The 25,535-nt window shown below is 44.4% G+C and overlaps 1 protein-coding gene across 3 annotated transcripts in view; it reads right to left on the reverse strand.

Annotated features, from left to right (window-relative positions):
* The window catches only part of ACSL4 (acyl-CoA synthetase long chain family member 4), a 33,417-nt gene extending 11,903 nt beyond the window's left edge, over positions 1-21,514 (reverse strand). Inside the window, exons 1-4 of one of the 3 annotated variants that reach the window (XM_044427151.1) lie at positions 21,421-21,508; positions 3,920-3,977; positions 1,433-1,672; positions 641-818 (exon numbers count right to left, since the gene is read on the reverse strand). In XM_044427151.1, the coding sequence (XP_044283086.1) occupies positions 641-818; positions 1,433-1,660 (406 nt within the window). In that variant the 5' untranslated portion in view covers positions 1,661-1,672; positions 3,920-3,977; positions 21,421-21,508. Of the gene's footprint in view, positions 1-640; positions 819-1,432; positions 7,329-21,420 lie in introns of those variants that run through there. The other 2 variants (XM_044427150.1, XM_044427149.1) reach the window with 2 other exon arrangements.
* Between the last annotated feature and the right edge of the window lie 4,021 nt (positions 21,515-25,535).

Genomic DNA, 25,535 nt, shown 5'->3' on the forward strand with positions numbered 1-25,535 from the left:
TCATCAAGTGCGTGGGTTTGATGTTTTCTTATCAGGACCCACTCACTTTATTCACATTCATTATGGCTATTTCACTCTTCCTATCTTGAATTGTGATGCTGGAGGAGACTCCTGCGAGTCCCTTGGACTGCAAGGCGATCAAACCAGTCAGTCCTAGAGGAGATCAACCCTGACTGCTCTTTAGAAGGCCAGATACTGAAGATGAAACTTAAATACTTAGGCCACCTAATGAGAAGGAAGGACTCCCTGGAGAAGAGCCTAATGCTGGGAACAGTTGACGGGAAAAGGAGAAGGGGACGGCAGAGGATGAGGTGGCTAGATGGGAGTCACTGAGGCAGTTGGTGTGAGCTTAAATGGACCCCGGGGGATGGTGAAGGACAGGAAGGCCTAGAGGAATGTTGTCCATGGGGTTGCGATGGGTCAGACGCGACTTCGCGACTGACAACAACAATCTTGTATACATTTGAGCACCATGCAGAAACATCACAGAGAAACCCACGCGGACCCCAGTGCTGAAGAACCATAGATTCTCTCACAACTTGGTGACAATGTTGCACCGAGAACATGGCACATTTGGGAGCACCGCCTCTTTTCTCTATGAACTTGCGTATTTGTGTTAAAAGAAAACCTGGCTACTCACGAGGAAAGTTAAACCGGAAGCAGGCTTGTGCTGCGATCATCCATTCAGCTCTCGTCTCACAGAATATAGCAACTGTGACCTTTGGTTTTAGCCCAAGTGCAACTAGTCCACTGCCAAAGTGGTTCACTTTCTGGTTAGTTTCTTCATAGTTAAGCCATTGATAGTTTCCTAGGATTAGCTGTTCAGACAGGAAATACGTACTGGCTTAATACTGTTGCATTATCAAAAACAAGGCCCAAACCAACAAGGCCAAACAAGTATGCAACTCTGAACACTGTAATCATCCTTAAGGAAACGCTGGTCCAGAGGTAAGGCAGATAATCTACCTTCTTCAGGAGTGGCCTCACCACTGCCGATTTCCAGTGGCGTAGAACCACTTCCTTTTGCAAGGAGAAAACCGACACCTCCCTGCTAGCTGTCCCTTCCCTATTTTTCATAAGCACGGACAGGGAAAGATCCAATATGGATGTCACGGATGGACTGATAATCTGATATTAGACCAGATGCTATAGGAATTCTGTTAAGCATTCTAACCTTCCCCCCACCTATATTTGAATGGGAAAGTAAGACAGGGCAGTGCCTTTTGAAATTAGTGTTCAATTATTACCACTGTGCAACAATCAACAGTGGCACAGGGAAATAAACTTCTATGAACAAGGACCGCCGTATGTTTCCTTGTTATTTTTATTACTGCAGCTAGTTCACTGGAATCCATACCCTGAAGATTCAAATTGTCAGTACTCCCCACATTCCTTTATGCATAAAAATGCGAACATTAGTAGAAGTCATTACCTTTTTAAATACTTTCCCATGGGGCTGTATTTCATTCTCTTCACTCAGGATCTCTCTTGTTCCAAGACAATCCTTCTTCCCAAACTTCGCTACAGCATGGTCAAACAATTTATCCAGAGTATCTGCTCCAGGAAAGTCTATGGTGGCTAATGACTCAAAATGTGAAATGGCTCGGTAGGGGCTTCCAGGCTTGTCCAAGATGGGCTTAGCTTTTAAGCGCTTTGCCATAGCTTTTTTCTTCTTCGCATTGGTAAGAAAATACCATGGTATGAATGCAAGGGCACTGTACACATTAATTAAGAAGTACACAGGGAACAACAGAACGATCCGTAGTCTTAGCTTAAAATTCATAATGGATTACTTGCTTTTTCTTCTAAAGTCTATTTGTCTCCTGTCCTTTGGAGCGTCCAAGGTTTTTTTTTCAAGGCAAAAGCAGAAGCAGCAGCAGCAGCAGCAACACACAAAAAGCAAGATCAGGGTTTAGATGGCTCAGTTTTAGAATTATTGCTTAAATGTTAGAAGGGCTTGGAAGTCAGCAGCAGCACATACTTGGTGGCTGAAGATCACAGGTATAAGAGAGCAGGGAAAAAATTAGTAACAGATTGTTAGCTTCCTTTCTTGGTTTCATCCTAAAATGTGGCCAGACAGTTAAGGCTGAAGGAACGCAACCTACACTACAACTGTTTTTAAGAGACTAACAAGGAAATAAATATTTGTTCCAAGTCTCTTAGCTCAATTCAAATATTTTAAAGATTTCGAGAAGTTCTCTCTTCTTTAAATATTATACTTTTAATCTAGTTGAGCAATATAAGCATTACATCATGCAGCCAAAGTATCATAGCTTTTTCTTTAAATATTTGTGTCAGAGCTAAGAGAGACTTAGCAGGGTTGTTTATGACTTTCAAAAGCTACATCAGTTCAGTGTTTACTGGATACTAACTTCGGATTCCTTGGCAGGACAAAGTACTGCGCTATCACAGCAACTGCTGCAACATCCTTCCCTGGCCTCTCTTGTAACGTCATCTTGGTCCAGCGGCCAAGTCAATGAAAACAAGCCATTTACCTTTGCGAAGGACCGTCATGCCTCTTTCGGCTCAAAATCCAAACTCTCCAAATTGGAGAAGCCCTTGGGCTTTGCAATCCACTATTGGGCAGGACCAAAGGCAAAGATACGACCCAGGAAGAGAATCCATGGCTTATTGCTGGATTGTGAACTCTGGGTTGTTTATGGCTAGCCATCCACAACCAGAATGCAGGTCTTAACACAACCCACAGTTCAACAACAACCCGCACTTAGAATTGTTGCTTGCAAACCAGGCCATTCTGTGTTCTACACAGTTATCAAAACAAGTGAGGGTCCCGTCTTCTTCTGTGTTGGTCACCTTTGTCTAGCATAATTGCTTTAAAATGTCTATCTCACCCTTTTCATACAAACATGCAAGGTGGATAGCAGTTTTAAAACTGTTCAGTACAGGAGAAGCAATAATTAATAACAAGTTGAAGAAGCAAATGGCAAATAATGAGGCTTGAAACCTACGTCCCGGCCCTTACGAGTAAATGACATTGTTTTGTCTTAGTCTTTTCCCTAAATGTCACTGATGATTTTTCTGTAGTTATTCCAATAGTCTAGCAAAAGTAACTTGCACATAAACACACACAGACAGAAATGTTTATACCACAGTTTAAGCTCTAGCGAGTTATACTGTTGCAATACCGCGTGACATAAAACAGAGCTGAAAAAGGTAGTGCCTGAAGTCAGACCGAAAGGCAAGAGCATGCAGTAACACAGAGACCCAGAACCGGCTATGCATCGCACAGCAGTGTGAATACAAAGCTGCCCCCTTGGGAGAAGCAGCCCTGGATAGAGGAGAGCTGGACTGGGAAAGGGGGTTGGGTGGTCCCGCGTGATATCACTGAACAGTTTTCCTTATTTTCTGTTTCTGACATAGGCAGATCTGCCTGGAGTTCGCAAAGGTTTGTTAGAACAATTGATTAGGGACTAAACAACCCATCAGTCCAGGTTAAGAGGCCACACTCAACAACAAAGGGGCTGGTCATGGGATCCATGAAAGGGGAAGGCCCTGCTCACATGCAATTGGTTCTCGGTCGTTTAAATGCAGGTCGTGCGCCTGCGTTTGAACATCACACAACAACCTCTGATCGACTTGATCAGGGACCGATCATACAAAGGGCTGCAACTTGTGTGTGGCACACGCCGTGAAGAAACAAAAGCTGAGCTACTGTGGTGCACAATGACACAAAGGGGATGAATACGCCACACCCATATTTACACTACAGTTGTCACACTGGAAAGACAGAGGCTGCATTTTAGGGTACTTTTCTAAGCAGGAGTTAACTTCTGCAAAGCTGCTTTCATAACAGGCTATACAGAATGTTGCATATTTTAGATGGAGGAGCTTTAAGCAAACAAATCTTGAAAGAGGACAATTCACAATGTGTGTCAGTAGGTTAAACACAAGTACTTACGTTATTTCCAAAAGAAATGTGGACTTCAGAAGTAAATTCAATGGACAGCAAGATGACTCTAGATTTAAAGAGATTTTAAGCAAAATTAAGTAACTTTTAATGTTGAGTAGCAACGTTTCTTCATCAAGTTTTGCGTATCAATAGAATTCCATCCCATTTGACACAATAAATATTGTAAGAGGCCTCAAAGAAGAACTCAGAACGTACAGGAAGAGTGCATTGCTCAACAGGAGCACCAGATCTACTCTAAGCACTGAGCCTGCAAAATTTGCTTAATCTGAAAGTTGCCATCTGGTATGTTGGCAGTTTAAGGATGTCCCAGCTCTGACCATGGAAATGCCTTCCAAGACTGGAACTGAGACTCCACCCTCGGAAGAGTGGCATCAGTCTTGCACAATATTGGAAATACTCTAGCTGCTCAAAAACCTCAAAAGGAAATCAAAGTGATGGCATACAAACTGTCAGGATAAATGAGCAGATGTTTGACTGGGGAGAAGATGTGTAGCAAAGATGTGTAGCAAAGACACTATGCAGCAAAAATGTGGAAAGTCGCATGGCATGAGTAGGGTGTGCACAGTGCGTATGAGTAACAAACTCTCCTCATGCGTTATGAATGTGTGCATGTGTTCAGGAAGGACAGAGAGAGAATGAACAGGAGGAAAGTGAGAGTATGAAGAGGGGAATGGACACAGAGCCAGTATCACACAAAAATGCACACAGACCTCCACCTGAAAATAACTTAATAGCCATCACTGTGTTTGTTGCATGGCAATTTCATTTCCTTGTCCCTGCTGAAATATCCTGATCTGAGTCAGCTCATTTTTTAACGACTTAGGAACTTACTCATCAGAATTCCAACTGTCTAGACCAGAAGGTTCATTCAACTGCTCCAGACACCAACAGTAATATTTCTGCTTTCAAACACTTATGTATAATGTGACTGTAGAACTCAATTAGTTTCTTTGTTCTAATTAAGAGATTTCTGTTAAAAGCATTTTTCCTTTCTACACAATGAGCCTTTGATGCTTTGGTACAGAATTGAGAAATGAGAATTTGATGTGCATTGCTACTCTTTTCTAATAGCCACTTTTTTGTGATAAAATCTAAAATAGGTAATGGGCACTAGGACAATAAGAAAGCCTTTATTTTGCAGTATCATTTTTAAAATAGCCCGTATGAAATAGTCAAAGGTCAAGGTTATGCTTTCCAAAATTGTTCTTCTTTTTTAAAGATAACCATATACAGTAAGAAATAGTATGAAAATCACAATATTCATACAGAGATACTTGTTATTCACTTGATTTTAATGAGATAGAAATCATTAATAAGGGCCCACCAGGTTTTAATACGCACATGGTATAGATACAAAGTGCTTTGTTCAAAGCTGTACAAGTTTATTTTGTTTTTTTGAGAAGAAACAGCCACCACCACTAAAAATCACTATGCAATTAAATTTTTCATTTTGTTTTGGTTAAAGAAATAGTTATGCTCCTGTTAAATAGTAGCTGTTAAAAATTATAGAGCAAGTTCAGAAGAATTAAAGCAATACTGAAGCAATACAGACAAAGTCAAATTACGCATATCCAGAGGAGCAGCAGCCACTCACCAAATGAAGTTGTCCAAGGTTGTGTTGCAAGTGTGTGTATGGAGCAGAGAAGTTATATGGCAAAAGGACACACTTACTCATACAAGAAAAACATTTTTAGGCTTATTGCAATTCTAGAAGATGATTCAGAATTGTCAGAAAGATCTGAAATTTCCCAGCAGTGACACTACGTTAAGCTTTGCACTGCCCATTTCTTTCGGGAAATGAACAGTCTGCTTCTTCTAAGATTTGATCATGTTTTAAGCTACAGATGGTGACATTTTGGAGGAAGTAGGGGGAACATGCGGTATGGCTGAACCTTGGCCGGCTACGCCTTTTTGCTGCCCTGTGCTTAATTAGAAAAGAATTTCAGAAATATTAGAGAAGAATGAAAGTTGACCTCCCCACTCTTTTAGATGGGAAGTTAAGACATTTTTATTCCAGGAGACCTTTAGCATATTTTAACCTTGCTATTTTCATTCTGACTTTTAGTCTTAATGGTTCTGGGTATAGTTTTTTCCCTGCCACCCCGAGCACTCTTTTAGGGCCAAAAGGTGCTGTAACAGTGTTCTCATAAATAAAATTTAAAAATCAGCTTAGTAGACTTCCAAGAAAACAAGGCTCCCAAGCAAGAATATAGCTAGCTGCATAAAAAAACACTCTTTTAATATTTGTACAAGGAACTGGTGTGAGAGAAGGTATTATTTCACCACAGTGGTCCACGAACGATGTCCAGTCTTAGAAGCCAAAAAAGATTCCCATTAGCCAGCAGGACTAATGGGAAAATGGGTAAAATTGGTAAAAATGCCCCTAAGCACATGCAGAGGGCATGTCCTTTCTAGCCAATCAGCCAGCGGCAACCTGGACCTCCATAGCCAAAACCATTCGGTATTCAAGAGCAGCCTCCCTCCAAAGGGAAACTAATTTAGCCACTTTAATGCATGTTCTCTCCCTGAAAAGTTTGTGCTTACCAAGAGGTAACTGAGGTCATTGAAAGATGTTCCACACTTTTTCGGCACTATCAGAGGCTACAGAATTCAGCTGGCTTGCCACATGCAGCGTTTTGCATGTCCTATGGCCGATTCCGTTACTCAGAGGGCAGAAAGCACTCTGTGGAGATGCTCTCATGCAGCACCCATACAGAGTATCAAATACACAAACTCCTGCAACTCTACACCACTGCCTGCACAGCTCTGAAAGGCAGGACAAGCCGGCCCGTGATGTGCAAAGACATCCCTAACCATGACCATTTAAAGAGCAATTCAGAGCAAAATGAAACCAGAATCATTGAGGAATGCTTGTAATGTTTGGGGAGCAAGTATTTTAGAAAAAACCTGCTCTTCCTTCACAGACATTAGTTCAATTCCAGGGTACCTAAAATAAGGACAATTGTGCAAACATGGTGAGATGCATAATGTATCCAGACAATCATCGGAAGGTAAAAATAGCACGAATGCTGCCTGCCCACCAAGTCACTCTGTCTGGAGTTGAGGAGAATGCACTGTGACATCAGATTATTCTTCGAGCAGAAAAAATAACTGCAACCTTTTGATGTGTTCTCCAAAGATCTGAAGAACCACAATACATAAAAGTGTCAAAGGGGATTTTCAAGACAGGAATTCTTTTTGAGAAGTAACTTGTGAGCTATACCAAGTTCTGTCATCTTTGCAAGGTCTTAAGAGTCAGTGGTGCATTTCACAATATGTAGAAATGATGAGCTGTGCAGAAACAGCTACTCAAGGAAGGCTTTTTTAAAATCGTCCTCTTTTCAATGGAACTTTAGCCCTATGTTAGGGTTATGGTGTCCACCAGGGTAGGGTTAGGGTTAGAAGAACGAGGTGTCCTGGCATGATTTTGATGGTGGGAATGTGTTTAGAATATGCAGAAATAATGAGCTGTGCAGAAAAAGCTACTCAGGGAAGGCATTTTAAAATCTCATTATTTTCAATGGAACTGTAGCCCTATATTAGGGTTAGGGTGTGTCCTTGGGTAGGGTTAGGGTTAGAAAAACGAGGTGTCCTGGCATGATTTTGATGGTTGGAACTTGTTTAGAATGGGCAGAAATGTTGAGCTGTGCAGAAAAAGCTACTCAAGGAAGGCTTTTTCAAATTCGCCCTCTTTTCAATGGTATTTTACCCATATATAAGGGTTAGGGTGGAGCACCAGGCTAGGGTCAGGGTTAGAAAAATGAGATGTCCTGCTAACATTTTGATGGTTGGAATGTGTTTAGAATGGGCAGGTGAGCTGTGTGGAAATCACAGCCTTGTGTTTATGAGAGCTGGACAGGGCTTTCAAGGAGAGGTCCTTCTTGAGGGAAGTCATTCATTGGGTCACCATCTGTCAGAGATGACCTCACAGCATATAGCAAAACCACATTGTTAAAAGTTTTCAGTATACTCACAACCAAAGCAATTATTTATTTAGCTTTAATTCAGTGCATGAAGTACTTAAGATGTCCTTAAGTTTCGCTTCTGTGCTTGCTAATGTGTACGACTGCAGTGCAGAGCTCTGATCGAGATTTGGTGCGAGCCATCCTTAAGGAACATAATATATTTTGATCTGAATTTATACAGACCGTGGATTCACGCTTCTACCAAAGACATGACTTCCATAAACAGAGCATTCTACAGGGGAAAACGATATTTGAGCTATATTTGTTTATTAATGTTGCTGGCAAAGTAGTTCATAAACATCAACTTTTGGGACTTGAGGTAGTACAATAGGAAGATGTGGGGAAATATCCTACTAGAGGCTTGTATTGTAAAAGCCATCTTTATTCACTGCTAAAACAATGCGGTGGTGGTAGTGATGGTGGGGAATTATTCCTTTCCAAAACTGCCATTCTTTTGTTATGCCATAATCATGCTGAGGTAAGCAGGGCCTTTTTCTCAAGTACAATTGCCGGGCATACATTAATAAAGGCAGCACAGTATTCACCTCGTCATAAAATGATCCTGTGCCGCACACCAATACATGGCACTGTAAGAGCAAGACAAGAAGGATCCAAAGGGCTGAGTGTGCTTCATCATCATACTACAGTATAACCCCACAGTATATAGTATGGCAATCACCAGAAAAGTAAGAAGTCAGGTCACAGTGCCATCACCGGACACTCTTTTAATCTTTTCTAAACCAATTAGGTAACTGTGCAGGAATGCAGGTTTTAAAAGAAATTCCGTGGTTATTCACTGAAAAATAGTCTAACTCTGCCACCGCCAATTTCCTGTGTGCAAATTCCTTTCCCTGCCCAGTCTGAGGCCACAGGCTGCTTGGCTTCCTAGCAACCCTGAGCCATGGAAGATCTGCCCATGCAAGCAGCTGCAGGAGCCTTGGAATCAGGATCCCCTGGAGGAAGGAGCAGAGAATTAGAAGAGGAAGATAGAAAATGGGAGGGGGGGAGAAGAGTTGTCAGACTACCGGCATTAGAATGGAAAAGGAGGAGCTGGTCTTCAGGAGGAGAGTGAATGAAGGAACACACTTTTCCGGGAAAGAAGGAAGTATCTGGAACAAGGCAGAGAGATCCGTCACTGTACGGAAAAGGACCAACCAACTGGGCTTGGGTCAGGTTCAGCCCCGACAGATGGAGGCACTCTGCAGATGCTTGGGGCAATGAGACGCTCATTTACTTCAAATCTGCTTTCTGCCCAAAATTCAGTAATAGCACACTCCCAGGCATGCTTGCTCAGAAGTTGAGCCTCTTTACTCCAATTTACTCCAATTATCTGTGTGTAATGGTCTATTTTATGTGACTGAACTGCTTAAGAATGAGGTGCAGTTCTCTAACTTAGTTTTGGAGCACAGAGTGCCTCTGCAGGTAGCTAACAGGGTGTTCAGGCATAGGATTTCACCCCCACCCTACCCTCGAATTCTTTACCCCCTTAGCGCTAAAGGACTTGGTTTCAAAACAAGTGATAACATTTTGAAACCACGTCTAAAATAACTATTTCTGGAAATGGCCAAGATAAAATGTATACACAGGTGATGGGGGAACACAGAAGCATAGAGCAACAGTACCATTTGAAAGGACAGCACTGTTACATTTCCTGCATCGGCAAAAAACAGCTCCATGTGCAGGTTCCCTCTAGAAAGGCGTCATACCATTGAGAGCAGTGTTAGGCTGCAGAGTATTAGAAAGCAGCACTCGCAGATTTGCCATGTACTTCCTGTAGGAAAAGGCACGCTATCGCTGATGTCCTATAATAACCTTTCTGACTAAGGAAGTGAGTAAGCAAATGGCTGAGGACATGTAAGCACAGCTGTACAATACACAGTAACCGATGACCAAGAAAATGATGGAAGTTTCCATAAACTGAAAGTTTCTGGATCGCCAACACATTTAATACTTTAGATTGTGCATCAGCATTACCGGAGCAGATAGGAAATGGGTTATTTCCATTAACTGCAACCAAATCCAAGGAATCTCATAAAAATAAACATAAAGGCAAAGGTTGCAACATTAGGGAAGAAAGCCTGGCTCTGAGACTGGAACCAGGCAATAAATGTAGTAGACGTAATCCAGCTGTCATTGCCAGAGGCATCCCCACACTCTCCTGCTCCTAATTGCCCCAAGCTGTTATGCCCAAATTTAAAGACTCGAATGGGGCATCCTAGGGGCATCCAGTGAGCCCTTGGGCTCCTAAGCTCCCACCCCGAGAAATCAGTAGATTTAAAGGGCTTTTGGTTTGCTCCGATTTCACCACTGGGAGTAAGCCTATTCTAAAATATGCTAAGAAATTAATAGCTGCCGCGCCCCACTAAGTCCGGCAACTCAGTGGGGGTAGTGGGGTCAGGTCAGGCAACCGCACGCCCCCCAACTCTCTGACGTCCCTCTGAAGTCAGGGCCAACTCTTCCTGTTGTGATCTCATTCCAGGCTGGTGCGTGGCTGTATACCCAGCTGCAGTGCGTGTCGGAACAGGGGATGCCGGCACACGGTGGAGCGGCCAGCTGAAGAAATGCTCCACTCACGGGGTCATCCAGAGACACTGCCTGCGCCCCACCTTCCTCAGGGGGGCCTGCCACTGCCTGAGCAAAGTTTTCCAGACCGAGTCCTGGGCTGGAGGAATGCTCAGTGCTTGCTCAGCCAAGGGCATTTCACCCACATGGAACGTCACAGATTAAGATCATCAAAACTTGACATGACTGTAATTCTCTCCCCCACTGTTAGTTCCAAAAGGTACACAATTTGGAAAGAAAGCAAAACACCATGATTTATCAGGAGAAAAAAAAGAGATTAGAAAAAGTGTACCGGAACCTAACCACAGCATCAAAATCTTGTTTCTCCTGGGTTTTATTCTATCATGTTTTGGAAGACAGCTAATCATTTTAAATGGGTTCCCACACAGACTTTACCCTTTGGGTCTGAGCTATTAAAAAAACCATATGGCAATACTTTTGCCCTGTTCTGGAGTTTCCATTTCTTCTTGGGTAATTTTTTTTCAATATATTACTTCATTTCACCTAAAAGCTTGCATTAAATGTATACATTGCATGTGTCAAAAGAAAAAAGAAAACTTAATGTATTTGAAAAATGTCAGTAAGATGTCTCATATACGAAATACCAGTTTTGTTAAAAGCAGTAATTATTCCTGAAAGGTTATTAAGGTTAACTCTCAAGTAAACTCATTTAAGCTATTTTAGGAAGCCTTTCAAGACTATTCTTTGCTGGTCTTTCTACCTATTTCTTCTCTTCCCTATGTGTTTCACATGATTCTATTGTATTCTGGTTCAAGTTACCAAACAAATTTAAGTTGTAACCGAAGGACACATCTATGAATAATGTTACATTTTGCTTTCATTATTGTAGCATCCAAATGGTCAAAATATTGTGGTTTCTGACTCCACAAACTTCTCTCTACCCATAAATGCGGCTATAATAGGCCTGAACAACAATATGTTTGAATCTTATCAGCTGCCTCCAAATTTCATTTTGTTCTGTTCAACTATTTCAAGTGGACACACAATGTTTGTTTCCTCATGGTGACCTTCTAAATGGTAATAATTCTCTCCAGAGTTAAAAGAGCACACCAGCTTCTAAATTGCGTGTAAAGTAAAAATGCATGCAAGATAAAATCTTCATTGTGCAGCTGCTAGTTAGCAAAAGGTAGAATATAGTCCCACAGCAGAATCAAAGAAAAACCCATCAGCACTTCTACTTAAAAAGGAGCAACCTATTCAGAGTGTCCATGTTTTTTTGCTTTTTATCATAGTTTAATAATCTAAGAGTTGATGCAGGTACTGAAACAGCTAAGAAACATCCAGGTTGGTACTGCTAACAAAGCACAGAATATGCATTCTGTTAAGAACAATGAACAACCACTGTAAACACCACAAGCTCAACAGTAATTCAGCATTACAAATATACTGAATAGATAAACACTCTTATCGTAATAGGAAAAATAACCTCGGATGGTCTTTTCAGAATCATAACAGCTGGCAGCAAACAGAGAACTTGCTTTGAAACTGGTGTCTGAGCAGGGAATTCTACCAACTGTATACAGCAGGTTGCAATTTTTTATCATTTAACTTCTCATTTCTAATGTATGGTCATGGATTTGCACAAAATCCATAATGCTTCCCATCAATGGTACAGGCCTCAACCGAAGTGAGCCAAATAGGTACCCATGTGAAGGCAGCATTCCAAGGTACAGTAAAATCCTCAATCCATTAGTTTATAGAAAGTCAGTGCTTATCCTTCCAATTTTATAATATCTGCATTCTACCTATCAGAAGGGTGTAGAGAAGTCATTTGCTCTTTTGTTTATTTTCATAAAGCAAGTAAATAAGTTAAAAGGGTATGTATATCAGTGAACAACGAAGGCTGTTTCAGTACAGAATTTCAGTGTAGTAATTCCCTCCCGGAAAGAAACAACTCCTGGACTTTGCCAAAGTGTATGTTTTCAAGGACGATTCGCTGTATCACACTGCCAGCAATTAGCTGCATTAGGTGATCCCTTATTAAAGAGATCTTGCAGTGTCCAACAGATGCGAAGGAAAGTGTTTTCTGAATAAGATGCAACCTAAGACCCATAGTCTTGCTAGGCAGATGCTGAAAGAGCAATCTGTTGATCAGGTATTTCAGGATGGTGCCGGTAAATGTTTCTCAAATTCTCCAATGTTCCTATAGATTCAAAAATTTGGGGGACCCCAGTGCATATGTTAAATACTGTGGAGACAAGATAGAACCATGAGGGCTGCATCCCGCAGGCCAGTGCCCATAGCATCAAACAGGAACAGAAATTATCCAAATATTCTTGGGTTCTTTGGAGCAGAGCAATTACTACTGCCTTCTTTAGGCAAGGCAGAATCTCCAGGGCAAAAAGAGGCATTTTTCATTACACTTATTCACTTATCCAGTCCCCTCTGCCTGCCTTTATAGGCCAGGAAGGCAAGGGTCTAACCCACATGCAAGATGCATGAATGACAAGTTAAAGTCAACAGAGCTAGCCAACAGAGTGCTTTAGGTCCAACAGAGGCGAGCTCGTCCTCATGACAATCCCTCAAGTTAACCCCACACAGCACTGCCTCCCACCACCCACATGCACGTCTTAGGTTCGACTGATTTCAGTGGCATGCTTTGTATGTCACAATGGCAATTCCTGGGATGGTGTGTGTCCACCACTGACAAATGCAGCTAACAATGCTGCATTTGTCCGTGCTTGGGACACTGTAGGACTGTTGTGTGACATCCAACTCCAGACAATTATGGGTTTTAGGGGTTAAACAATCTGAAGCTAGCCCAACAACAAACCTTGAGCAAATGTTGGGTTAAGTGTGGTTTATTTAACCCATAGGCAACCCAGAGTTTCTGAGGTTGGACATTAGAAAACAGTTCAGAAAAGAGGTATTCTTGGGTCGTTAAATGAAATGGGTAATTACTTGTTTGTTCTGCTCATCCCCTGGCACTTCCTACTTTAAACAATACAGAAGCTGATGCCATAAGATGCAATCAGGACAAACACAAAGGAAAGCAAAAGGTAACCGCTTAAGCAATCACATAACAGAATGTCCACCTGCTGTTCCAACACTCTTAATTAAAATGGTTGTGCTCAGAATACAAGTCTGACAAAGTCTCTTTCATTCTTCCAGTGTCTGGAACTGTAAATGGTTAGGATACAAAACATAATGAGAACAACGTGAGCTAAGAGCATTTGCATGGTTCATGCTATTAGAATCAGCATGACCTTCAAAACAGCAGAAGAATTATTAATTAGTCACCTGCAACCATTCTAGGAAGCAGAAGGCCTATACTGTTAACAAAATAGCTGTGGTTATTCAAAAAGGTCAAAAGCAAATCAGTTATTTAAATATACAAGCATATGATGAAACTGACTTCAGAACTTGAATTCCTTTCCATAAAAAGCCAGTCAAATTAGAAACAGAATCCTGAGACCAACAAGCAACTAAATATGCAATGGAAACTTAGTCATTTTGTGTACGGCTTGAACAATGGAAGATTATATCCTCCATGTTCAACCAACGTGTTGTATTATGTATCCAAGTTAGACATTATGCAGTGTATCCCAGAGCAAATCAGTATTCAAATACAGCATTCACAACAGAATATGTAGCTTGATCCTAAATATATTTAGGGGGTGATCCTATGGGGATGCCCATAACCCTCCGAACTCAAGAGGAGAACGGGCATCCGATGCAGGGCCCAAAATGCGTCCAGCCACAAAGCAGCTTGCTGGGCTGCAGCTCTTCAGAGCGGGGAGGAAAGAGGCTGAGGCTCCACTAGTAGACCTGTTATCTTGGCAATATCTGTCTCCACCCCGCTCTGCTCCCCAAACCCCTTCTCTACGGTTACTTGTGCAGAGGACACGATGTGGCTCTTTCCATGCCAGCTGCGAGGTGGAGGGGGGCTGTCTGAGTGCACCGTCCCACAGAACCGTGCCCCCGTTTCAGAGCTGGGGCTCTCTAGACACTTTCTAGGAGCCATACCCATCCAGGGACCATAGAACCGGTCTGTTCCCCTAGATGGAGGTACCTTTAAACGCACTGAAGAAGTAGGGATCGCGTCTGTGTTAGGATTGCACTGTTAAGCTTCTTGCTCAGATTGCTATTCTATAGTAAGGAATCACCATTAATAGATTCCTTATTATAAAGTCTTTTAAGCAGCTTTTCAAGCGTGATATACTGAAAAGTCAACATAAAAGATTCCTTAGCATACATTTCTACAATCTGTAAGTTTTCATTGAGGAATTAAAAGCGTCAGAACTATGGCCAAGCCACGTTTAGCAAATTGTCAACCAGCCTAAACCAAGTGCTAGAGCATACTGCCTTTTGGGCTTCTTGTTGCTATAGGACATTTATAGCCTGTCTTTCGTCTGCTTATAAGGAACCCAAGGGGCTTCACAAAGTTCTCCTCCTTCTCCATTTTATCCTAGTAACAGCCCTGAAGGTTAGCTGAACCTGATATATATATATATATATATATATATATATATATATATATATGGAGTTTTTGTATGCCGTCCCATCGCTTAACACCTCGGGATGGCTAACATAAATAAGCCATGACTTAGGCCAAAGTTACCCAGTGGGCTGGCTTCGTGGTTCAAGGGGGACTAGAACATCTTGCGCTAAGCTTCAGGACAGCACTCCCAACCACAGTGCCAAACCGGCTCTTTACTGACAGTTCAGCAAAGATGCAAAGGATCTTTTGCACATCTTCAGCAAAGATATGTAAGTTCTGTGCATCTCTACATGCAAACAGATATGTACAGAACTCTGTGTATGTGTATGTTGGAAAACATAACCAAGCATACCTATCTAAAAACCAACTTTACAAACAAAAGTTACCACAATAGTGGTTTCATTTTGCTTTCTATGTGACAAAATGAAAAACTGACCAGAGGTAAATATTTGATAATTCAATGAAGAAGATTCATTACATTTACTGTGAAATCCAAGAAAGAAGATCCCTTCACTGTAATCCTTCATCCAATCATTGGAAGTAAGTTCCAGTGAAATCAGTGAAACTTACTTTGGAGCAGACCAGCATATGATTGTACTGTTAATCATATTATCCATTTCTCCATTTGCCCAAGCCAAATCTCCATCCTTGCCATTTCATATGAAACAACAGGAAAGGAAAGATAGAACTGGCTGTTTGTTACCCTTGTATACTGCTCCGTAGCCCAGGGCTCTCCGGGAGTCTCACAGAGAGAGGTAAAACAATCAAAAGATCAAAAAACAGAGTTAAAACTGTAAAAACCAAAACACATGCTGCCTACAACACATTAAGTTGGTTTGTAACATTAATGCACTGAATTATATCTGCAGGCATTCGTATATGCTCGGACATTGCAAAGGTCGCTACCCTTACACTGAAGTGCCCATTCTGCAGAAGGTTTCCTTCAAACATAAGAGGACAAAACACAAGTGGCAGGTAACAAATATTAAAAGGTTTGCCCGTAATGAGACAGAAACCCCTCAAACCCCAAAGAATTTAATTCCGTGCAATGCTGAGAGAACTGCTGCATATCAACATACTGGTAAATTGCTCTGGTATCCTTAGCTACTTTTCTAAGACACAGTGCATATATTAAATAGAAATCTTACTTTTTATCAGATCAAGAGAAGCCGCATGTATGAATCGGTTTCCAAGACAGCAAATGCAGCTGATTATCTATTGCAAGAACATGTTCATTTTGCTTTAGCGTCCACTCTTATCAAAAAGGACAGGATGCAATAGGCGACCTCGGATGACGCTAAGCAGTGAATCATTTTTAGTGCTCTCCCCCCCCCCCGCTTTTTTCCTGCTTGTTACATCAGCATCAGGCCACACTGGAAGGCCAGCCTCCTGAGCTGCGTCTAGGAAGGGGGCGTGAGGAGGCGGAGACTGCACTACCGAGCATCCAGGGAGCCATCTGGCCTGAATCTAGAAAGATGCTACTGATTCAGGACAAGAATCACAAAGAACACTTGCTTCTCATTCGGTCAATGGAAAGGAGATGCTTCAGCTGGCCAAAGGCCAGAACTAGCTCACAGAGAAGGGCTTGTAATCAAACTGTAGCTATTTAGGGCACATCCCAGACAACAAATATAGTCTTCCAGCTTCAAAAAGAACAAATCTGGTAGTGCAATTGCGCGATACAATTAACAAACGCGGGCAGAGCGGGGCGGGGGCGGGGGATGAGAGGAGCCAGGCATGGTAATGGCAGGAAACTACATGCAACCTGCTTTACATCCTTCATCAAGTGCCTGAGGCACAATGAGGGCAAAATGCCCAATGCTTTCCAAGCCACGGTCCATTTCCCACAGTACTACAGGTCCGTACGCTTCATGCCCCGTACAAAAGGCATTTGTTCTGGAATTAAGTGGCAAGAAGGCCCTCCCTGGGCAACATGCTTCCATCATTTCACTACTGTAGCATCTCATTACTGCTAAGAAATGGGACACGGGGAAACAAGATAAAGCCACCGACAAGTCTGAGCCACCAATCCAGAGAGGCGGGATACGGAATGCAACCTCCATCCCAGCTTCTGGTTCACACCTGACGGGTTGCCAGGGAAGTGCGAAGAGGAGGGCATGTGCACTGCCCCCACCTGCTCCGTCCGCTTCATGTGCAGCTTCTCAAGCAAGAAAGAATATACTGTTCCTGGATGGTTTGATGCAATAGTCACACCTGGAATTCCGCACTGTCAAGGGTCAAACAACCCAGTGTTTGATCCCATGGTTTGCTGCTGGGTTAGAACGCTGGGCAAGCTACAATCCTGAGTGCCAGGTCTGAACACCACAGCGAACAACTGAGGAACAGCGTGGCCCTGGGCAGTCCGAGAGACTGGGTGCAAAGTGGAAGCGCTGAGCAGCCGGGAGACAGTATGGTCATTCGCTCTGCTGCTCCAGTAATTCATGGCCGAGAGAAGGGCCATTATGCGCAGACCAGATCTGAGGCAAGATCTGTGGATCCACAAAGGAGGGCACGGCTTGAGCTTACAGGAGCTCAGCAGGGCCGTCAAGCACAGGCTGTTTCAGAGGGAATCCATGCACAGGGTCACCACAAGTATGGAACAACTTAAGGGCACTTAACCGACCGACCGACCAAGTAGAGTAATGTTATTAACATGAACATGGTTACCTTCTACTCTTGCAAAAGCTTGTCAGAAGAATATCTCCATCCCTCTCCTCCTGCCTTCCTAATTTTTCTCTTCCCCTTCTGACATTTATTCTCCTATCTGGTTGCTTAAATCTTTAGTTTTTCTTTTCTTTCTGAACCACTGTTCTGTTTCCGCACCTCCCCCAACATTGCCAATCAACTCCCCCCCCTTCTGCTGTGAATACATACATGTATGACTTTACAGTTATCACCATACCGAAATCCAAGAAGTTAAAGTTCATTTGTGTATCATTTCCCAATGGAAATGGGAACTTTTCATATAAGTTACTGAATAGGTTGGGACCCATTTCACTGACTGGGGAACAAAGTTATGCCTTTCCATACTAGCTAAATTGTGCATATATCCCATAGCAGTTTTTCCTCTTTAAAGCCATATTAAAACATGTACAGATCGACTTTAGCCTATGCCTTCCAGAACAATCCAATCCACAACTACATGTTCTGCTTCGTTCATTTGGACTTACTCCGAGGTAAACATATACACAATTGCAGCATGTATACACTCATACGGAAATATTACACTTAAATGTGGCAGTGCCGCTGGTCTTGCTGAATGCATAGCCTACAGTGGTATATGACACGGGAACCAATAAAACAAACAAAAGCGAACTGAAGAAATACAAGATGAGCAACGAAGTACCAACACAGCAATAACATCTTTTGTCTGGACACGTAAGTAATGCATACTGTTGAAAGAACTCCCCTCCCAGTCATTCCAGGTGGAACACAAAGAGAATAGGCGCTTGGCACCTCTCCCTGGCAAGACATAATTTCTGCTGCTTATTTGCTGCACGTGAAGAATGTAGGCTCAACAGAGCAGCATATACGTATGTGAGGACTGCAATAATTAGCCAATTAATTGGTTGCAATAATTAAGACTGCAACCCTACATTTATTTATGTGACTTGGCTCTCCTGAGTGAAAGCTGAGGTCCCCACAAGTATCTGTAATGCGTTCTAAATGTTTTAACTGGGTCATAAATGATCAGAAGCTAGGAATGAACACCGAAATGTGTTGATGATACAGAATTACATGGGTGGTTAGACCAGAAGGGAAACAGAAGATGTTCCAGAAGGATCTCATCCAAACTGGGGAAACAGGCATTAGAATTGCAAATGTGGTTCAAAGCAACCAGTGCAAAGTTGCTTGTGCTAAGTGAATTCTACCTTCACTTGGGTGGCCTAAGGTAGCAGAAACTGACCAAGAAAGGGCAGGACATAAGGACTGGCTCTGGATTGGTTATAAGCCATGCTGGGTTTACAGGTCTTCTGAATCCAGCACTAACTGTGGGGTGGTTTATGACCTAGCCCAGTTACCCATGGCTTTTGTAGGGTGCAAATGTGGCTTAATGTTTCATCTGAGCCTTCAAAAGCCTTCCCCATGGCTGAACAGTGCCAAGGATGCTTTGTGCTCCATCCCTTCTCGGCCGCAGCAGGACACAGCCGAAATGCAGCCAGGGGGCAGAAGCAGCCTCCCCACAGCCCAGCTGCCATGTGCCACAGCTGAGCAGGGAGTCCCCTCGCACTGGGCTTCTGCGCCCAGTCAAGGCCGCCTTTCCCGTTTCACCCTTCAGTCCCAAATTCCCCGCCCTGCACTCCTGCAGAGAGCAGCGGAGGACGGCTTGCGAGCGACCCATTCCGCCAGCAGAGCACAGAACAGAGGGAGCAGACAACAGCAGCTGAAAATCCCAACTGCTGGTGGCTGTCCCGGGTGGATACTGCCGGAGGGCCTAGCGAGGATGAGAGGGGAGGGACACCTCCCCTGCAGCACCTGTTGTTTGTCAGGCACAGGGGAATTTTACCCACAGCATGCGGGTTAAATTCCCCAGAGGGGCAATGTGTTGTGCACATACACCCAAGGAAAGCCACGCTGGATCAGTCCTAGGTCTTTCTAGTCCAGCCTTCCGTTTACACAGTAGCAAATGTTACACTGCGCTTAGAGGGTCTTCAGACTAGTTACAGTGGAATATAAGTGGAATAAAGAAAGAAATAAGCCAATGGGATGCCCACAGGGTCCCCCAAGGAGGACACGATGGCAACAGTGTTCCCCAGCAGCCGCTGCACACAGCTGTATTACGCAGTTGGGTTTATGCAAACATTGGCCAACCAGAAAGCCACTGTGAAAAGGCAAAGGGTCATTAGGAAAGAAAGAGAAAGCAATCCAGCTAACACAACACTTGTCTTGCATCTATGATGCAATCACACCTTGAATACTATGTATCGTTCTGGTCATTACACCTCTAAAAGGGTAGTCTAGCACTGGAAATCATGTAGCAAAGGGGAGCCAAAATGATCAAGGAGCCTACTGCACAAAACACTTTGAACAACTAACAAGGTGCCCCAGGGCATTTAAAAATACCATTTTTAGCAAGGGGAAAGGCAGAAAAACAAACTGCAAGACCAACTGAGAAGAACTGATGAGAATCTTGTGCCACCTTAGCTATGAACTCAGACTTGGGCCTAAGCTTTCAAGGATTAACTAGAACTGGCATGCCACAATAGATCTGGCAGTCATTTAGCATTCCAGAAGATAATTGTTTCTGCTGCAACACACTGCCTGCCCTTCTAGAAGTTATCTTAAAAGAGCCATTGTATCCTGTGCAAGAAAGAACAGAATGCTTTTCCTGAGATGCTGCCTGCGACCTCCTGTTAATGCGAAAGAGAGAATGCATCCTCAGAGAGCAACCCTTCTTCTTCCTATGCCGTATGCAGATTTTCACAGACCACTGAAGCAGAGACAGGCAGCTTCCACGAAAGAACAACAGGAGGAAGGAGCAGCTTTCTTGCTTCTGTTCACCCACTCCCACTGTCTGCACCAGCCTCAGGGCTGGAATAACCGGAGTACAGCAGGGGGCATGCCAGGAGAACAAAAAGGTTAGGAAGCCGCAGATCCACCTTCTCCCCCCAACACTCCCAGTCCCAGGAGTAGAGACGGCACAGACTCCGCTGGCATGATTCCTCGACCACTGGAAGGATCTCTGCCAGCGGATCTCCATCTCAGCAGCCCTTCTGGCCACATCCTTAGCTACTATTCCAGGCAGCACAAGAGCACCTCTTGCATTAGCCAAAAGGCAGGCACAGAACCAAGGGTACAGGCTTACGCCTGTTTAGGCAGGAACTGTTAGTTGTATGACCTTCCACGCTTGGGGCACAACGAACTCTTAAATGTCTCAACGGCTGCAAGATTGCGCCTTTAGGCTGCTCTCGTCTACCTGGCGCCTTCTGGACGTGTTCGGCTACACCTCCCATCGCCCCCAGCCAGATGGAAAGCACCACTGCTGGCACCACCGGGACGCTGCGGCTTCTCCAACGAAGCCCGGTGGCGGAGTGGGGCAGCCCTTCTCTCCCCCCTTCTATTCTAGCAAGGCAGCGCCGCGGGCGACCCACCCAGTGGAGGCAAGAGTAATCAGCCCGCCTCACTGACCGGGGAGGCGCGCCGAGCGTGTCCCGCACAGGCACGCAGCGCGCGAGAGACCGGCTCTCTCTTGCTGCGGGGCCGGTTCGCCGCCCACGGATTCCGCAGGCCCGCGGGCGGCTCGTGCGGGCGGCCGCGCGGCGCCGCAGAGCGAGCCGGCGCAGGGGAGGGGAGGGGAGGGCGACCCGGTCCGCCAGCGCCAGCCCCGGCCGCGTCCGACGGGGTGCGCGGGAGCGGGAGCAGCGGGGAGGCGGCGGACCCCCGTGCCCCGCAGCCCGCGGGGCAGGGGCGGCTCCGATCGCCCCCCCCCGCGACACCGCAGCCCCGCAGGGGCGGCATCCCCGCTCGAAGATCGGGGCGGGGGGCCCGGCCAGGCTCACCGAGCGCGCGGGCGGTGCGCCTCTTCCGGCGGCGGCGGCGGCGGCGGCGGCGGCGGCGGCGGCGGCGGCGATGGTGCTGAAGATGCTTTGCCGGCTCGCCGCCCGCCTCCGCCTGTTTAAAATGGCGAGCCGAGGGGCCGGAAGCGGCGGGGCGGGGTGCGCGCGCGCGCCGGCCAATCCGCGGCGCCCTCTGCTGATTGGCGCAGGCAGCGCGGCCCGGGGGCCGTTGCGGGGAGGGGGCGGCGATGACGCGGCGCGGGGGCGGGGATGCCCCGCGGCCCCCCCGCCACCGGAGGCTGTGCCGAGAAGCGCCGCGTCCGGTGCGCCTTCGGGTTCCCGTGCCTCCCGGTGACCCAAGCTATCCCTGCTAGCTTATGAACATTGTGTGATTAAGCTTAGTGTTATTCATATTGTACTGATACGATTTTATTAGAATTATTAACATTTTATTAACATTAACATTAGTACTGCTCTATTAATATTATTTTATTAGAATTATTAGCATGTTAATGTTGTTTTATTAAGCTTAACAATGATAGCTTGGGTTACTGGGCAATATAGCATGATAAAAGGAGGAGGAGAATGATATAAGCTGCTTTCAATTCTTTTTTAAAAGAAGGAAAGGAAAAGGCAGGATATAAATTTAATAAATTATGCACACACAGCACAGTTGTCACATGAATGCAGATCCCTTCCCACCAGTTGGCGTGAGAGCCAAGCCAGCCTGACAAGCCATGGCTGTTGCATGGACCCATGATGGGTTGTCTTCCGAACCCGGACTGGCCACTCCATCCCGGGTCCAGGGATGCTGCTACAAGAACAGGGTACAATCCTTAGAGTGCATATTTAAGTATGCCATTCATTGGGATATTCGATCTGTGCAGTCCTGTGCGTTTCTAATCAGAGTTTCTAGTTTTCTGCTCCATTTCTAAGCCCACTGAGTTGGGTGGAACTTCCTAGGCAAGTGTGTGCATCAGGACACCCATCACAGGTGGACCTGGTTTGGGTACCAGCCAAAGCCTTCCCTTCCACAGGGGTCCATGGACAAGAATCCCCTCATATTGATCCTTCAGCTTTGCAATTTGGAGGTTGTGAGAAGGTGGAATAAGATGCCACTTCCTCGCTGACTCTCTCTCTCTCTCTCTCTTTCTCTCTCTCTCTCTCTCTCTCTCTCTCTCTCTCTCTCTCTCGCAATAGCAGTGCTGAAACAGAGGATGGGAAGCAACAGCTTGTACTGACAATGGCCATGAGAGGCAAGGGGCTGTTGAAGTCCCAAGGTTCTCAAAAACTTGGAGTTGGCACTGCTGTTTACAAACCAGTTTTAATTGAAAAATAAAGATACCAGCAGTGAAACTTTTTAGGAACCTCAATAGCTGGACACTTACGCAATCTGGAAATCCTGAAGGGATGGGTGTGGGAACAAGGAAACTCAGAAGAAAAAAAAATCAGCTGGACAAGATCCCATTGTTGTGTCAAAATGTAGACTGCAAGTACCAAAAATGGTTTTTGTTGCTTTTAACATCCCGGTGAATGCTTCCAGAGATAGCTCCCAGCAATACCAATTAAAATGCATTGTGCAACTGTTTTGTGCTTTTACTTTTGTGTGTGTGAAACAGGGAAAGTGGAAGGCAATGGCATCTGAACTCATCCCAGCCCTATAAAACTCTCAGAATGATGGATTGCGATTGCACAAGAAAATCCTTGCCTGAAAGCACCATGACTCTGGCTATTAACATTTTCAAGTATACCCAACGCGTCCTTCACAACGGCCTTGTACACTTCAGTATGAGCTATTGCGTATGCTGTGATTCTGGTTGGGCATGTAATTTGTTTAAAATATACTCTTTCTTGATTTCATCCTTTCCACTTCCACTTTGAAAACTTAACCATATTTGGCATAGGATTACAGAGCCATGCTTGGGGTTCAACCCAGCCACAAGACAAGATCAAATGAAGAGGAGGAACACAATCTTCACTTTCTTCCTGTTCACAGCACAGAAAGGGGAGAGCCTTCCCCCAGCAATCCACCCCATGCTGGCAATTACACTGCTCACAATTCCTGCGCCAAGGACATGGTTAAAAGGGGAGGGCTATGGTGCAGTCACTGATTCAGAGTTAGAAGGAGGTCTTGCTAAAATTGGGAGGCTAGAATTCTATTTTGGATACATCACCAGTTTCTTGCAACGGCTTTAGAAAACCTCCGGAGCAAGTTGTGCTCATTGGCTCTTGTTGCACACAATTCTGCATGCATTCCCTGATCCCTGAATGGAAACTTCACCCCGCTTTCACTCTTCTGTGGCTATGGTTCGTGTATCCAGGATGGGCTTAAATCCTGATGTAATTTCTGTCTACCACTCAGGTGAGATGCAAGACCCATTTCAGAATGGCAGATGGGATTGCAAATATAATATTGACATCAGAGGAAATGGTGATCGTATATTGGCTAAGGCTTTTCTTATGCTATGCAAGCATTCTCTGTCCCTCTCTGTGTTTAATTTGTTGTGCTTTCCGTGTGTTCCATTTTTAATAGCACAATGAAAGGTGTGATCCTATGGCTTTTTAGATAGCAAAAAGACCTACAATTCCCAGCATGTTTAAACAACACACACTTGGTTAGTTATAAGGAAGTTGTGTTGTTACCTGTATCTCCAACATGTTCTTCAGAATCTTTTTCATACCTGAGAATCAGTCTAGCCTTTTTAAAAACAACAAGTTTTTACCTTGATCAACCTGGGTTGCACCTTCTGTATGATGCCTGCAGGCATCAGTGTCCTGCACACACCTCTCTTGGCATCTGCCAGGCTTCCTCCCCCTCCTGATTCTTTTTCCTTAGGACTATTTTAAAACATAAAGTTATTACCTTTTTTTAAAAAAAACTGGCATGCTGCACATTGAAGAGCTGCCCAGTGGGGACTTCATTATTTTGGTTCTAAAGTCAGGTTTGTGTTTTGGAGATTGGACAGCTTCTCAGCATTATATATTGTAAGCCGCCCCGAGGCATTTTGTGAATGGGGTGGCATAGAAATGGTTTAAATAAATAAATAAATTTATCTCAGACTCCTTCTCAGTATTTCAGTTCTTGGGCAGGTTACTTCTCTTCCAGTCTTACCAGTTTGCTTCTGGGAAGTGAGCATTTTGCGACCAGGTGTGTCCACGTGTGGAGGACGAGTCTCCTACCCCATGGCAGGCATCTCAACATTCCAACCCGTTGCTGAGAAAATCCTTGCTTCTCCCTTTCTCTCTCAAACTAGCTCCCAGCTTCTCATTGCAGGGAGCAGACTGGTCTATGCAAGGAGGGGAGCTGGACAGCGCTTGAGTTGAGTCTACCGCCTGACTTTCGATGGCTAAAGAGCAGCTTCGCTCTTTGCTCAAGTGCTAGGATGCTCCCTCTCACACCATGCTGGCCCCAGAGATAATGAAAAAGTAGGCAGACGTCTCATTCTTTCTGAAGGCCAAACAAAGTGACAGATGAATCGCAAATGAATCATCACTTGGCCTCCCCATGTTTTCTTTCTCTCTCTCTCTCTCTCTCTCTCTCTCTCTCTCTTCATTGTGTGCTGGGCTATAGAACTGAGAAGGGATTTAATCCTTTAATTTGGGAATGCATTTTCCCCAGTGAAAATCACAAACACCTCAAAGCAATTGCTTATCCTGCTGGGGAAACAGCCACAGGGGTGCAGGTAGGTGGAATTTTGCTCAGATTTAAGACCTGCTAGGCTGGTACAGCACAAGATCAGAGTTGGCCCCATCTGTTACTGTTGCTCAACATTTGGATATCTTCCTATATTATGTAGCAACGACCTGCAAAGACTTCCATGACCTGCAAAGACTTCCATTGACTCTTCACTTTTCAGTTTTAATCAGAGAATCCAATAGCTGCATTCAATGAAGACTGATAGTCCATACATCAAACCACTTAAGGTATTTAAAAGACACATAGTAATCCCCTCATGATAGATTAAGTCAGTCCTATGAACAAATCAGAGAACAAGATGACTAATGCCCAAAGAATCTGCATATTTGGTGTCTTGCACTTTTTAACTTTAAAAGTTGAGCAATGTAGAGTATGATAAGAGTCGTATGAAAAACTGCACATGGAGTGGAAAAACTAGATA

Source organism: Varanus komodoensis, unplaced genomic scaffold (genome assembly GCF_004798865.1).
Source record: "Varanus komodoensis strain SLA01 unplaced genomic scaffold, ASM479886v1 scaffold18_3, whole genome shotgun sequence".
NCBI classification, from domain to species: domain Eukaryota; kingdom Metazoa; phylum Chordata; class Lepidosauria; order Squamata; family Varanidae; genus Varanus; species Varanus komodoensis.